Genomic DNA, 13,544 nt, shown 5'->3' with positions numbered 1-13,544 from the left:
TTGTGTGTCTGTGTTTCTCTGTGTGTGTGTGTGTGTGTGTGTGTGTGTGTGTGTGTGTGTGTGTTGTGTATTTTGGTGTCTGGGTGGCTGCGTCACTCTCTCGTGTCGTCTCAGTGGAAGCCTAATAGGCGTCTGAACAGATGAAGTGATCCATTCCCTGCTGTCAGCTCAAATAAATCGCATCACCACCACATACACACACACACACACACAATGCCGCGCTGGCACTGACGCACAGTGGATGGTATGGCTCGACACAAGCCTGCGGCCCACCACAGACACACACACTCACACTCACAGGCACCATATCCATATACCATGCAGGATGTTACACGTGTGTGTGTGTGTGTGTGTGTGTGTGTGTGTGTGTGTGTGTGTGTGTTGTGTGTGTGTGTGTGTGTGTGTGTGTGTGTGTGTGTGTGTGTGTGTGTTTGTGCTTATGTATGTGTGTGTGTGTGTGTGGCATGAGGGTGGGCTTGTTGGTAAATGTGCGGCAGGGATAAAAGTTGTGGAATCTGTCATTTGCACTGCACCAGTTCTGCATCATCCCATCCTCAAGTATTAATTAACGTTCTGAATCATCTTGTCCCATCCTCATGATGATATGTATAAGCACGAAGAAATGCTGACCAACAACCACCACAGTTCATCATTTCAAATCCACTGCAGTTGCTTCTGAATGCACTCTGTGCGATGAGAGTACTGTATTAATCACAGACATAAACCCTAAAGCTATTTACTATAATAATGCCCTCTGTTGTTATCACTAAAGGGACAGACTTGTACCATGGTCAGTCTGACCACCACCAGTTTTAACCTGTCAACAAGGGAGTTTTGAGCATTCTGTTAAAACATTCTGTTTAGATGCAGTTTAAGGTTCTAAAATTCCATGTTGAATTCAATGAGCCCAGTTAATCTTTAGAACTTTCATTTCCCAACATTCTGTCACAGTGGCGTTACTTTCATCTGTGTGCCCTGTGCAGGCTCTCTACTGCCACTGTGTGGTGAGGTAAGATACAGGCCAACATAGAGCCGTAGTTCAAACAACCATTCGGACTGCTTTTACTGATGTTGGGGGAAATATTGATACACATAGGTTACTCATATAGGCCTAGGCCTACACAAACAGTTGAACCTGGATTTTGCAGTGTTGGTGGTCCCTCTGCTTCCTCCATTCACAGCACCTGCCGATGGTCAGTGGCAGGTGCTGGGTGTGACCTCCGAAGTCAACAACAATCTTTGGCCCAAGGGCAGTGAACAAGTTGTGTGTCACAGCAATTATGTGATTGTTCCACTGAGTCTTGGGGGGGGCCCTGCTCAGTGTGTGATGCTGCTTGAGGTATTGTTATGTAACAGCTAGTTGCAGAGGTAGGCACTCGAGTCCCAGTTTCCTATATGCATATGAGTTTATGTATAGCCTACCTTGGTGTCAGTGTGATTCTGTGAACCTGGGATGTTGTCTGACTTTAGTGTTGATAGCAGCAAGTGTCCCTCTTCACGCCTGTCGGGGCAGAGATGGGTCTCTGTGGCAGGTGCTGTTTTGGTGTCGCGCTTCTAAGCAAAGAAGCGGTTCAGTTGTTGCTAGAGGGATGTTGCCTCTAATAGCCCAGGCTGGCTTGTAGTCCGTGAGGGCCTGGAAATGCCTGGCTATAGGCTATTCTGAGGGACAGGTTGGCTCCGCTGTTTTCGCTGTGCCTATCCCCCCAGATGGTCAGGGATGATGTCATTTCCAGAATTTGGTGATGTAAGAGGTTACAGTGCCTGTTGAGATTGCCAGTCAGTGTGATTCTGTGCTTACTTAACCTTCTGACCCCTTTGTCTGGCTTTAGCATTCAGGGGAAGATGGTCAGAGTCATTTCAGATTCTCCAAGACAAGAGATTCTCCCTATTATCTTTATTTTTTGGAATTAGAGTAGGCCTGAACTTGTAGCTTTTGCTCTATCAGCCTTGCTTAAAAGCTATAGTCTGCACATACAAAATAGTTTTTACTTTTTGAGTTAGTGCAATGTTAGCTTTACATGGCACTGGGCCTATAAGGCAATACAGAGGAGTCAGAAACTAATCAGTATTACATTATTTATTTATTTTCAGCTATTTAACCAGGTGAAATGTGATCTTTGTTGAGTGTATTTGATGTGTGAGGACTGGATAAAGGCTGTGTGTAATAGTCCATATTCATAATATGGCGGGCAAGAGTCTCCCCAAATGAACTCAGGCACTGCCAGGACACCAAAGGGGCCTTAAATCCTCATCAATTCTTTGAAGTTCACTTTCGTGTTTTGTAGGCTAGTAGTCGGAAGGCCGACGTGCTGGTTCGTTTGACGTTACAACACTTCCAAACCTTTATAAGATATACGACTCTCAATACATACATTTAGCGTAAATATTTCCATAACAGACGAGACATCTTCTCCTTGAATAGGAAAGAGTAAAAAGGTAAGACAACATTTTAGACGACGGACACTTCACCACTTGGACGATATATTAGCCCATGTCTGGTTCTGCCGGCCGGGTCAGGGGCATCCGATTGAAAATCCAGTTCAGTTCTTTGAAAATGCACTTGAATCAGTTAACTTAACGTTACAGTCATTTGGTCCTAACTTGCCAGAGAAAAATGCCTGATGGACTTTGCTCATGGTGTCATCAAATTATCTTGCTAACAGAACAACCGGATTGAAAACCGCATGATAACATTACTTATCCCACTATAGCCAGCTAATCTGTGACAACCTAGAAAAAGCCACTGCCGTGCGGCTTTTGCAGGCTAACATGGTAGCGGCATGAAGACTGTTGTTAGCTTGGAAGATGGCTAGCCGTTTTAAATAAAAGGAAATAAACTGAGACTGTTATTAAAATTAGACATAATACTTTTTTAAATCTTGCGGGTATTTGTAATTAATGAAAGAGTTTTTTTTTTTTTTTAGAAATCCACTTCATGACCGTCTTCCTATCCTGTTTATTGACCAACTTTGCTAACAGGCAGCATTTTCCTCAAATGTAACGTTAGTCGTTTAGCAGCTAGCTTGCTATAATATTAGCTAGCTAACAGTTAGCCCCGCTAGTTAATCTCCGCTTGTCATCTGTCGACGGTCATTCGGCTGACAAAGGAGGTCGCGCATCGTTGTTTGCCAGTTCGTTTTTATTCTCTTTCAAGTGTTACGTGTTTCAGTCGTGTGATAGTCGTTCGTTTCGCAGATCGATCAAGATTTTGAAGTGACAGTGTTATTAAATCAGTGCATTACGCGATCTGATTGTTTGGAAGAAAGTAACGTTAGCCAACTGTCAAGGAACGCAACATTAGCTCTTGTAGCAGTGTTTCGTGGGAAAGCTGCCTTAACAGCATCTTTTAATGCAGTGTAAGTTTCGAACATTCTGTAGCTATCGTTTTCGCCTCCACTGCAGCAGCAACTGCAGTTTCCTCTTGCCAGAGGAACAACTGTTTGTTAGGGGCTGCTTGACCCATTGTTAGATTGTGCCTAGGCTAGACTTTTTCGACACCGAAGGGCCATTGCCTTAATAACGTTAAGCCTGTGCATTAACTTTAATGTTGTGTTGGTTATTAACATACTGTATTTAAAGCGTTGCATTCAGAATAGCACAATCATTTTTCACTTACTGGTCTATGTTAGGGTTAACGCGACATGTTGTTCATGCATGGTAATACGATTTGGTAACCGTGCAGTAGGCCTATGGTTGACCCCGTTACCAATTCTCTCGGCTTTTTAGATGCCCTCTGCGATGAATGGCGATAGCTCGGTGCACTCCACCAGTCCTGAGCTGGGTTCTGCCCCTGTGGCCTCGGGCGCCGGCGGATCACAAACGGAGGCGTTGAAGCAAGTCCTTACGGTGATCGAGAAGAAGGTTCGCAACATGGAGAAGAAGAAGGTAGTAACTTGGCAGAAGAATGCAATTTTGTGTGTTTACTCTCTGTGCTTGTGTGAGCTTGTTTTGCCTTTTTATTGAAATTATCCACCTATCTATCTGGCCATCTATCATACAGAATCTGGCTTGTATATGTGTGACAGATTTTAACTGTGAGTGCTCTGTGTGTAACACTATCAATGTATCAACTAATATAGGTGATCAGGTATTCATTTCACTTTGGGATCTGACTGTATGTGTGTGTGACTGCATGTTTACTATCTATTGCGACTGTAAGTGTTTCTTCATTTGTCTCCGACTCACCTACCACAGACCACCACATCTGACCAATTAACTCTGAAGTTGTCATAACTAACTTTTAAAGGTGCTCTAAGCGATGCTGGGTAACGTCACTTCTGTTGACTTTCAAACAAAACAGAAAGCTAGCTCGCTAATTTCTCCCCCTCCCTCCGTGCAATTGAAACTCTCCTAAACGTGCATCTCGTCTGTGATTTGCTGGAACAGTTTGTTATGTTTTTATGGGCTAGGTTTGCCCAGGTTGTTTTTGTTGCCGTTTTTGGAGCCTGTGCTGTCCACAGAGAACACATTTTTTTACAGTGTATTCAGGACACAGTCAGCCAGCGGTTGGTTAGGTGATGTTTGCAGTAAGTGACATTTAATGTTTTAGCCCAAAAAACGTGTTGCATCGCTTAGAGCACCTATAACTCTGTGTGTCTGACTGTCTGTCTGGGCATTGATTTAGCCAAGCTCATGATGCTGTGTTAGCTTTACTGACTATTCCATATATACAAACTCTCCTCACGTCAGGCAAGGACTCTATTCAGATATGTCAACCACCTTATGCATTCACCACGTGTATGTTTGCAGTATTACGGAATATAAAGTGTTAAGTTACCAGCTTCTGACCTCTGAACTGACAGTATCATTAGCTTCAGTTACAAACACTAGCCCAGCACTTCCTGCTCCTCTGTAGGCCTACCGCAAGCAGAAAGCAGTTAGACATTCCGGTTGGCATGGGTACAGTCAGACGTATGGAACGTTGAGGTGACTTCCTGGGGTCATGGAACAGGATGGAACAGAGATGGTAGTGGCCTCTGGCTCAAAGCTGGGCCTGGGTCTGATGGGATTCCACTGCCCACACACTGTGTCAGGCCTAGATTAGAGACAACAGCACTGTGCGTGTGTGCGTGTCTGTGTGTGTGTGTTTGTGTGTGAGAGAGAGAGAGAGAGAGATGATTCAGCCTTATCTTGCATCTCAGAGGAGGAACACACTTGACAGGCCAGTCGGCCCCAGAGAGAACACAGAGCACGCACACACCAACACGTGTGTGTGTGTGTGTGTGTGTGTGTGTGTGTGTGGGGGCTTAGTTGAAACTGTATGATGTGTTTATGTGGGGGCACATTGGTGACGTAGGGTGGCCTGAGAGGACTGCAGTGATTTCACTGCTCATATTGCGCAATAGGAAGTGGAGGTTCCTGTTCTCTCAGACTAGCTGTAGCCGTAACTCACACTCACACACTCTTCTCTGTCTGCAGGGCAAGCTGGAGGACTACCAGAGCAAGAAGAACAGAGGGGAGAACCTCAACGCTGATCAGCTGGTATGTCTCTGTGTGTGTCAGAGAGAGTCTCTGTGTGTGTGGTTTTGACTCGTAAACCACAGCCAGTCTGAAAAGTACAATACACGACAACTATTAATTTAGGCAGTGTCAGATATGGAAATAGACATCTTGCTCTCTCTCTCTCTCTCTATCACGCGCACACACACACACACACACACACACACTCCCCTGCCTCCCGTCCACCGTCTCCAAGCTCCATCCTGCAGTGGCCTATCTTCTAGAACTCTGACCTTTGCCCTCAATCACACACAGAGACACAGAGACACACACCTACCTTATAGAATGCATCTCCACTCTGACCAATGCCCCAAATCACAGTACAAACTATAGCTACAACACACATACACAGCTCAACTCTCTCTCTCTCTCTCTCTCTCTCTCTCTCTCTCTGTCTCTCTCTGTCTGTCTGTCTGTCTGTCTGTCTGTCTGTCTGTCTGTCTGTCTGTCTCTCTCTCTCTCTCTCTCTCTCTCTCTCTCTGTCTGTCTCTCTCTCTCTCTCTCTCTCTATCTTCCTCAATCACCTACGTTCCCCCTTCAATCTCTCTCTCTCTCCCCCCCTCTCCCTGCAGGATGCCCTGGCTAAATCCCAGGAGGTCACCCATAATCTGGATTTTGCTCGGGAGCTACAGAAGAACTTTTTGGCACTGGGGATTGATGTGAGTGTGTTCACCATTTTGTGTCTTTTGTGTGACTTCTGTTGTTTGGAAGGTGATTTAGCATTGTGTACCCAGTGCCTGCTGGGAGTTGTAGTTTTCCTGATTGTCCCCATTGGCTCTTGGGAGTTGTAATTGACGCTGCTATCCATTTGGCTCGCACTGTCTGAGTTGTTCGCACAAACGTGACGTAATTGCTTGGCTTGTAGTACTGTAGCGTTCCAGTTTTGTCTTTGTGGGAAAGAATATGGACGCCACCAGGGTAGCAGCTGTCTCGGTAGTGCAGGGCGCTTGCCTAGAAAACGAGAGCAAGCTTGTGGCTCATCTAAACAAGCTACGGGATGATTTACACTTGCATTCATATACCAGCTTCGTAGTGTTAATTTCGTCAGACGAGAGGAGAGGAAATATGTTCGTCAACAACCTTTTTTTTCATGACTAAGACGAGACGATGACGAGACGGCAGTATTGTCCTGAAACACTGACTAAGACTATCTTAAGATGCATTATTGTTGACGAAAAAAGACGAGACTAAAATGTTTTGCATGAAATAAAAACTAAGATAAAATCTCTCTTCATTTTCGTCTACAAAATGAGAAGACAGAACATCTAGCTGTTATGTTTTCAAAATATTCCGAATGAGTTCATACGCAACAGCTTTCCTGTAGGCTAGTCTCGCGTGCTGTTGCTGCAACCCTGTGGCTGCAACACTTAAACTACATGGAACAAGAACACTGGAGATTTCTGCAAGAGTTAGCAAGCTAACTATAAGCTTTATGCCACAATGCTACATACCCAGAAGTTGAAGGTTCTCTCATACAAATTAACATCCCCCAGAATGTCCATACGAAAATGTTTATCATGTAATGTCAATTATTTAACTAGTTAGACTGATGATGCAAAGTTTGCTAGCAAGTAAGCTAATATAGAAAGTTCGCTAGCAGGTTAGCTATGGCTAAGATGGAGAGTCTGATTGGGGAATGTGTTGTGTTTGGGCGCATATCGCCATCTAGCAAGGCGGAGTAAAACATTAATACTTTGGCCTACAGTGTTTCTCAAACTTTTTCAGTTTCAGGACCACTAAACTAACCCTAGCTAAAAAAAAAAAAAAAGATTAGACCTACTTCAACAGTAGCCTATAATTAGTCTACACAATAGGCCTACTCACTGAACCACTTTGCTTATTGTGTGGATTCATACTGTATGATTTAAACTGGCAAATCTTACATAGACAGTGTTGCAGAACTGTTTTTACATACAAGTTGGTTCAATATTGCAAACAACTCATCTATATTATATTTTACCACGTCTGCTCGCGGACTACTTGGGATAGCTTATGGACCACCAGTGATCCACGGACAACACTTTGAGAAACACTGGTCTATTTAATATGACAGTGGTCCAGTCAAATCTTTTACTGTCTATGGTCAAATCCCAGCCGAGCTATAACTGTATAAATCAGAATGAGTAATTATAACAGACGAGTAGCCCTGTGGACACACAATATTGTTGGAAAATTGAGATGTGTGAAACACTATTTGACTCAAATGGTAATCAGAAATAATTAGTTATAAAAAAAAAGACTAAAATGTGTTGACTAAAACTGACTAAGACTAAGATACCTTTAGTTTTCTTTTGACTAAAACTAGACTAAAATGACGAGACTTTTAGTCGACTAAAACTTGACTAACAAAAATGATATTTGAATGACTAAATATGACAAAGACTAAAAAGGACATTTCGTCACAAGACTAAGACTAAGACTAAATTAAAAATAGGTGACAAAATTAACACTACAGCTTCGTCACACTTACAATTTTATTTTCAACAAGTGCTGTGCGTTTTTCTCGAGTCACGAGGGGGGCAGTAGCTATTGCTATTGTTAGCTACATTAGCTTCTTTAGCAAACCAGCTGGAAAACAAAACGTTACATTGTATTGCACGCACAGCAAGACCGGGCAATGCATAAATTGGTGACCGGATTAAAGCACTTTCCAACTCGGGACAAGTCAACTGAATCACCCCATGAATATGTCTTTGCCTAGTGGCTTTTGGAGTTTAATGTGTCCCCAGTGGCTGCTGGGAGTTTTAGCGGCCATGTCTGTGCCCAGTGGCTGCTGGGAGTTGTAGTTGACGTGTGTGTGCCCAGTGGCTGCTGGGAGTTGTAGTTGACGTGTGTGCGGTGTCCAGCTCCAGAAGACGGAGCGCAAGGCGTGCCCAGTGGCTGCTGGGAGTTGTAGTTGACGTGTGTGTGCCCAGTGGCTGCTGGGAGCTGTAGTTGACGTGTGTGTGCCCAGTGGCTGCTGGGAGCTGTAGTTGACGTGTGTGTGCCCAGTGGCTGCTGGGAGTTGTAGTTGACGTGAGTGCGGTGTCCAGCTCCAGAAGGCGGAGCGCAAGGCGTGCCGGCGGGAGCAGCTGCGGCGCGAGCAGCAGGAGCGGAGGAGGCTGCAGCGGCTGCTGGAGGTGCAGCTCCTGCTGGACCAGCTGGGGGAGGAGGCGGTCAGGGAGGAGCTGCGGCGCGGCGACGGTGACCACGGCGACCACCCCATCCTCACCAGCGCCCAGCTCATCGCGCTCGACAACTTCTACAAGCTCCTCAACCCCGAGAGGGACGCCAGCGGCAGGTCAGAGCCAACAGGGAACACTCACTACACACACACATGATGATGTCCATTCTCTTTGCCCTAGGCTATCATTTGTGCGCGAAGCATGTTTCAATTAAGACAGTTGCCTACACAAGCTATTTTTATTGTTGTAATATTTAACGATTTCATGAATAAAGCGTTGAAAAATTGTATGCACAGCGCGTACAGGATTACGGCTAGCGGCGCCACTGACCAAGGCCACAGTAGCCTGTAAACCTCTGATTTTCAAATCAAGGCCAACGCAGGGGGCAAGTCTTCTCTTCTATTTCCCTTCCAAATTATTTTTTATTGTCTGAAGACATCGATTGCAAGAATCTAACAAGAATCTAATAAGCAACAGCAAAGCAACTTCACTTGCATTGTAGGGTACTACAAATGCAAGCTAACCAAAGTGCAGTCGGTTCTCCCGCCATGGTTTTGGAAATCACACACCTGCTGCATCTGAAGGCCCACGCATAATAAGGCCTACGACTATCACTCTACACGCCCCCTATTGCACGTCACATTTTAATTTGCTAGCTGATCCTGCCTCCTGGCTCCCCAAAATGCCGCATCATGTGAACAGATCAGCAGGCCGGCAAATTTTCACCTCGTTTTCAGACACACGTTGCGGCAAAAAGACGTCTCCTCTTCCCGCAAATTTAGCGTAATCTCTGTGTGAAAAGGCCTACACACACTCATTTGGCAGATTAAGGTCAGCCTAAACGCACCATCTTTGGAACATTGAGCAGATTTAGTCTGAGTAATAGTTTTCCTATGCATATGGATGGATCTTATGTGTGTTTGTGTGTTGCAGGTTGGCGGAGCAGTTTGAAGAGGCATCCGTGCACATGTGGGAGTTGCTGGAGGGCAAAGACAAGCCTGTTGTAGGGACCACTTGTAAGTGGCACTGCACCACACACACACACACACACACACACTCACACAGTGGTCACTGACTCACTGTGACCACACACACTTCTGTAGCTCTCTCCCACACTCTTGAGCTGTGTGTGTGTGTGCACTGTGGTGCTGTATGAGGTCATGTTGTTAATAAGCTCTGCCAGCTGGCTCCAGTTGTTCAGATCATCACAATGATTTTTGCCAGCAAGGCTGAGGGTTGGAGGCCAGAGAGAGAGAGAGAGAGAAAGAGACTAGAAGCTTTCATGGAGGGCAATTTGATGGTGTTGCTGGACCTCTTGAATGGAAGCACTTGTGTGTGTAACAGGAAGCCTGCTGCGTGTTTGTGTTTGTGTGTGTGTGTGCGTGCGCGTGCGCATTGTAAAACTTAAATGCTCCTCCAGTTATTGGCCCATAAGTACTCTTAATTGTATTTTTTGTACTTGACAACTGATTTAGTTAAATCCATTGAATGATGTGATTATTTGATGTCAAAAACATCCCGAAAAATCAGTTTGAGGTGAATCTTCAAAAAAAGTACATTCTTGCGTCAATGTCTTCGATGTCTATCCTTACGCCTTGTGTGAATTCCTGAGTGTCCGTGTGCTTCAGATAAAGCCCTGAAGGAGACTGTGGATCGGGTGCTTCAAAGCGGTTACTTCCAGCGCACACACACGCATCAGAATGGAGTGTGTGAGGAGGAGCTGTCCTCGGCGGCAGCAGCGGTCGTGGCCCCGTCGGAGTCATCAGAGGCCGACGAGGAGCCGGAGCCAGCAGGTAGTCCACCTGTCCGCTGCAGTCTGGGATTTGTAGTCTTTTAGGGAAATGTCAATATTGAGGTTTGCATGTATACATTTAGATGTTTATCTTTTAAAGTGCAGTTGTACAGTAAACCATTCGTTGCATCCAGTGGGGCTGAATGGGATTTGTAGTCTTTTTTTTTAGTCTTGCTATTTTTTTCCAAAGTAGCTTACAGTACAGACGTACAAATGAGTCGGTGTACTTCCAGTGTCTAGCCCATCATAATGTGCTACTAATATCAGTTAATCTACAGGTTCACATCACCTGTGTTTGAGTGGATTATGGCTGTGGTGCATGCTGGGATTTGTAGATTTATGTGTGTGAACATTGTTGTAGTGGCAGAGGGAACACCTGAGCAGGACTACACAGAGGATGTAGTGGACACAAAAGAGGTGATTTTTAAATATGTTTTTTTTTTTTTTCTTCTTTTTTTCTGTTTGTCTTCTAGAGGTCCTTATTGCATGTGCATGCGAGTACCTGTGTGTGTCTTTACTACATTGTATTGAAGGGCCAGCCCTCTGTGTGTTGGTACTATACATCCTTTTGCTGTGTAGAGGTTCTCAAGGTGTGTGTGTGTGTGTGTGTGTCTCTCTGCTATAGTTTGTGAACATGGAGCTCGTACCACAGGATTCCCACAGCAGCACACAGGAAGAACCTGCCTCAGAGTGGAATCAGGAGGCAGAGGTGTGTGTGTGTGTGGTCATATGTTCACAGTTCAAGTATAACTCGATAAACAGTGGGTCCATTTCGGTGTCTAATTACTGTTAAATGTGAAATTACTGATATGCATGTCTGTGTGTGTGTGTGTGTGTGTGTGTCTGTCTGTGTGTGTGTCAGGTGTCGTTGCATACGCAGCAGCAGCCGCCCCCCTCTGAGGCTCCTCCTACATCAGCTGACCCCGCCCCTCCCGTCTCCGTGGCAGCCGACCCAGTGGTGCGCAAACAGGTGGTGCAGGACCTGATGGCCCAGATGCAGGGAACATACAACTTCATGCAGGTGTGTGTGTGTGTGATGAACTGCCCTGATTCATGCATGTGTGTGTGCGGGCGGTTTGTGGCTTGATGAACTGCCCTGATTGTGTCACTAATTGTGTGTGTGTGGCCTGTAGGAGTCAGTGCTGGAGTATGATGGGCCGGCAATGGACCCCGCCATAGTGTCTGTCCAGTCCATGAGTCCCGCCCGCAACCTAGAGAGGGCACAGATGGGTATGCATCCTCATAATACACACACACACTCTCACACACGGACACATACACACTCTCACACACGCACAAACACATATATACACACACACACACACACACACTTCTAAAACAGATATGCACACACATGTAATGGAGGCGAACTGAGCTAGCATGCTAGTTCCGCGTGTAAATCCTCACACCCCTAACCTTAAGAACGCTTCTAACCGCTGAGTTGGAAGCCTGGGCTTTTAGCTCAGTGGTTAGAGTGTTCGACTCCCATGCCAGTGTGTGTGGAGGTGTGCGGGTTCGAGGGCCGTTAGCGGCAGACGAATTACGACCTCGGTTACACACACACACGTAAAACAGATGCACACCCTCATTAATACACAGCTAATACTCATCCAGGCAAAACACAAGACTCTTCAGCCTCACAGCCCTACACTGGTGCTCATGCAGCATACTTAGGCCATCCTTAAAAATATTTTTGTTTGCAGTAACAGCCAAAAAAAAATAAAAAATGGGTGGTAGGTAGGTCAATATTTTTTCAAGATTCAAAAAAAAAAAAAAGTTCAATTTTGGTCATTGTGATTAATGTAGGAATGAATTTACACAAATGTGCATATCGTGTCAGAACTGACTGGGTCTTCAACCCGTGCCTTCAGGCGCATTCATTGCAAACCTCATTCTGATGCAGGTTATATAGACCAGCCTTTCTCAAACTTCTTTGACCTGAGGTCCGGTCATGGCAGACTTTTGGGTCATAGGGCTCATCTACATGTACCCAGAAAGAAGGCTACAATAGCTCTTGGCCACGTTTATATTGAAATTTGACTATACAATACTAATGCTATACAGTATATTATATACAGTCTCTGCTCTGTTTCTAAGGAAGTTCCAAAAACAACGCCGTTCTATTAAGTTTCATTAAATAAATAAATAGCCTTCCAACAGGTTGAAGCGGAGCTTTGATACCAACGTTATCGATTAGTTTCAGTTTCTCGCGAGACGCCAAAGATTGAATGAATGCTCATACCACCACTTAATTGTAGGGCTCCATGTTTAATGACATCGATAGCAGAAACGTTTTGTTTTCTTTTTTTCGTCGATCCGCGGTTTCTTGATCAACTGCGCAGCAAATTATCAGATGAAGCATCGGGCCTAATTTCACTCCACGACTCATGAACCAGCAGTCTCCATGTTGCGGACCCATATTTCTCGAAAGAAATGCTGAATAGACCACAACCAATTTCAATACTCCGACACGGTCACCGCTAGACTAGGGGAGAAGGGATGAGAAAAGATCTGGCCACAGTTCTTCCAGAACTTAGTGCTGGCAAAAGCGTTATCAGTTTTTGTGAATGAAACGGCGTAGGCCATAGTGTGACATCGTAAAACCAATGGTGTAGAGATGACGCCAAGTGAGCATAAAGTGAGCCACGTTTGCATGTAGGCAATTTATATTCACAATACGCGGGCCTACTAAAAGAAATTGTATTGCATTTGTATTGGTTGTTTAGAGTAAAAAAAACAATCGGTCGGGTAATAACGCGCTTAAGTTTACAACCGCAAGTCGGTCGGACTAAAAGGGGGCAAAAAATAAATATTTGGGTCGGTTCTAAATTGACAGGGTCGGTCGGGTTACGGCAAACGAAAATATTTTTAAGGATGGCCTTACAGACTAACATGTACACACACTCACTTTTAAAATCGTGTGTGTGTGTCCACAGTTCACTCAGAAGCCCAGCTGCTCTCTCAGCCCAGTGCTGTCCCTTCACAGCCAGAGGTGAGTCCTGATAACCGAATGGCAGCCCTTCACACACACACACACACACACACAGCCAGAGGTGAGTCCTGATAACCGAATGGCAGCCTTCCCACAC

General features: G+C 45.1%; 1 protein-coding gene across 2 annotated transcripts; it reads left to right on the top strand.

Moving 5' to 3' along the window:
- The first annotated feature begins 2,265 nt into the window (after positions 1–2,265).
- On the top strand, positions 2,266–13,534 carry LOC125286288 (caprin-1-like). Of its 2 annotated transcripts, none has more exons than XM_048231225.1 (12): positions 2,266–2,436; positions 3,727–3,885; positions 5,419–5,481; positions 6,072–6,158; positions 8,532–8,779; positions 9,597–9,679; positions 10,292–10,456; positions 10,817–10,872; positions 11,081–11,164; positions 11,318–11,476; positions 11,589–11,685; positions 13,392–13,534. In XM_048231225.1, exons 2-12 carry the CDS (start codon positions 3,727–3,729, stop codon positions 13,517–13,519), a joined length of 1,329 nt encoding a protein of 442 aa, XP_048087182.1. In that variant the 5' UTR covers positions 2,266–2,436; the 3' UTR covers positions 13,520–13,534. The 2 variants fall into 2 exon arrangements, with proteins under 2 accessions (XP_048087182.1, XP_048087183.1); XM_048231226.1 differs by lacking the exon at positions 2,266–2,436 and adding an exon at positions 3,077–3,356.
- Positions 13,535–13,544: the final 10 nt, after the last annotated feature.

This window comes from Alosa alosa, chromosome 21, assembly GCF_017589495.1.
Source record: "Alosa alosa isolate M-15738 ecotype Scorff River chromosome 21, AALO_Geno_1.1, whole genome shotgun sequence".
NCBI classification, from domain to species: Eukaryota; Metazoa; Chordata; class Actinopteri; order Clupeiformes; family Clupeidae; genus Alosa; species Alosa alosa.
This window is presented reverse-complemented; position numbering and strand designations above follow the sequence as displayed.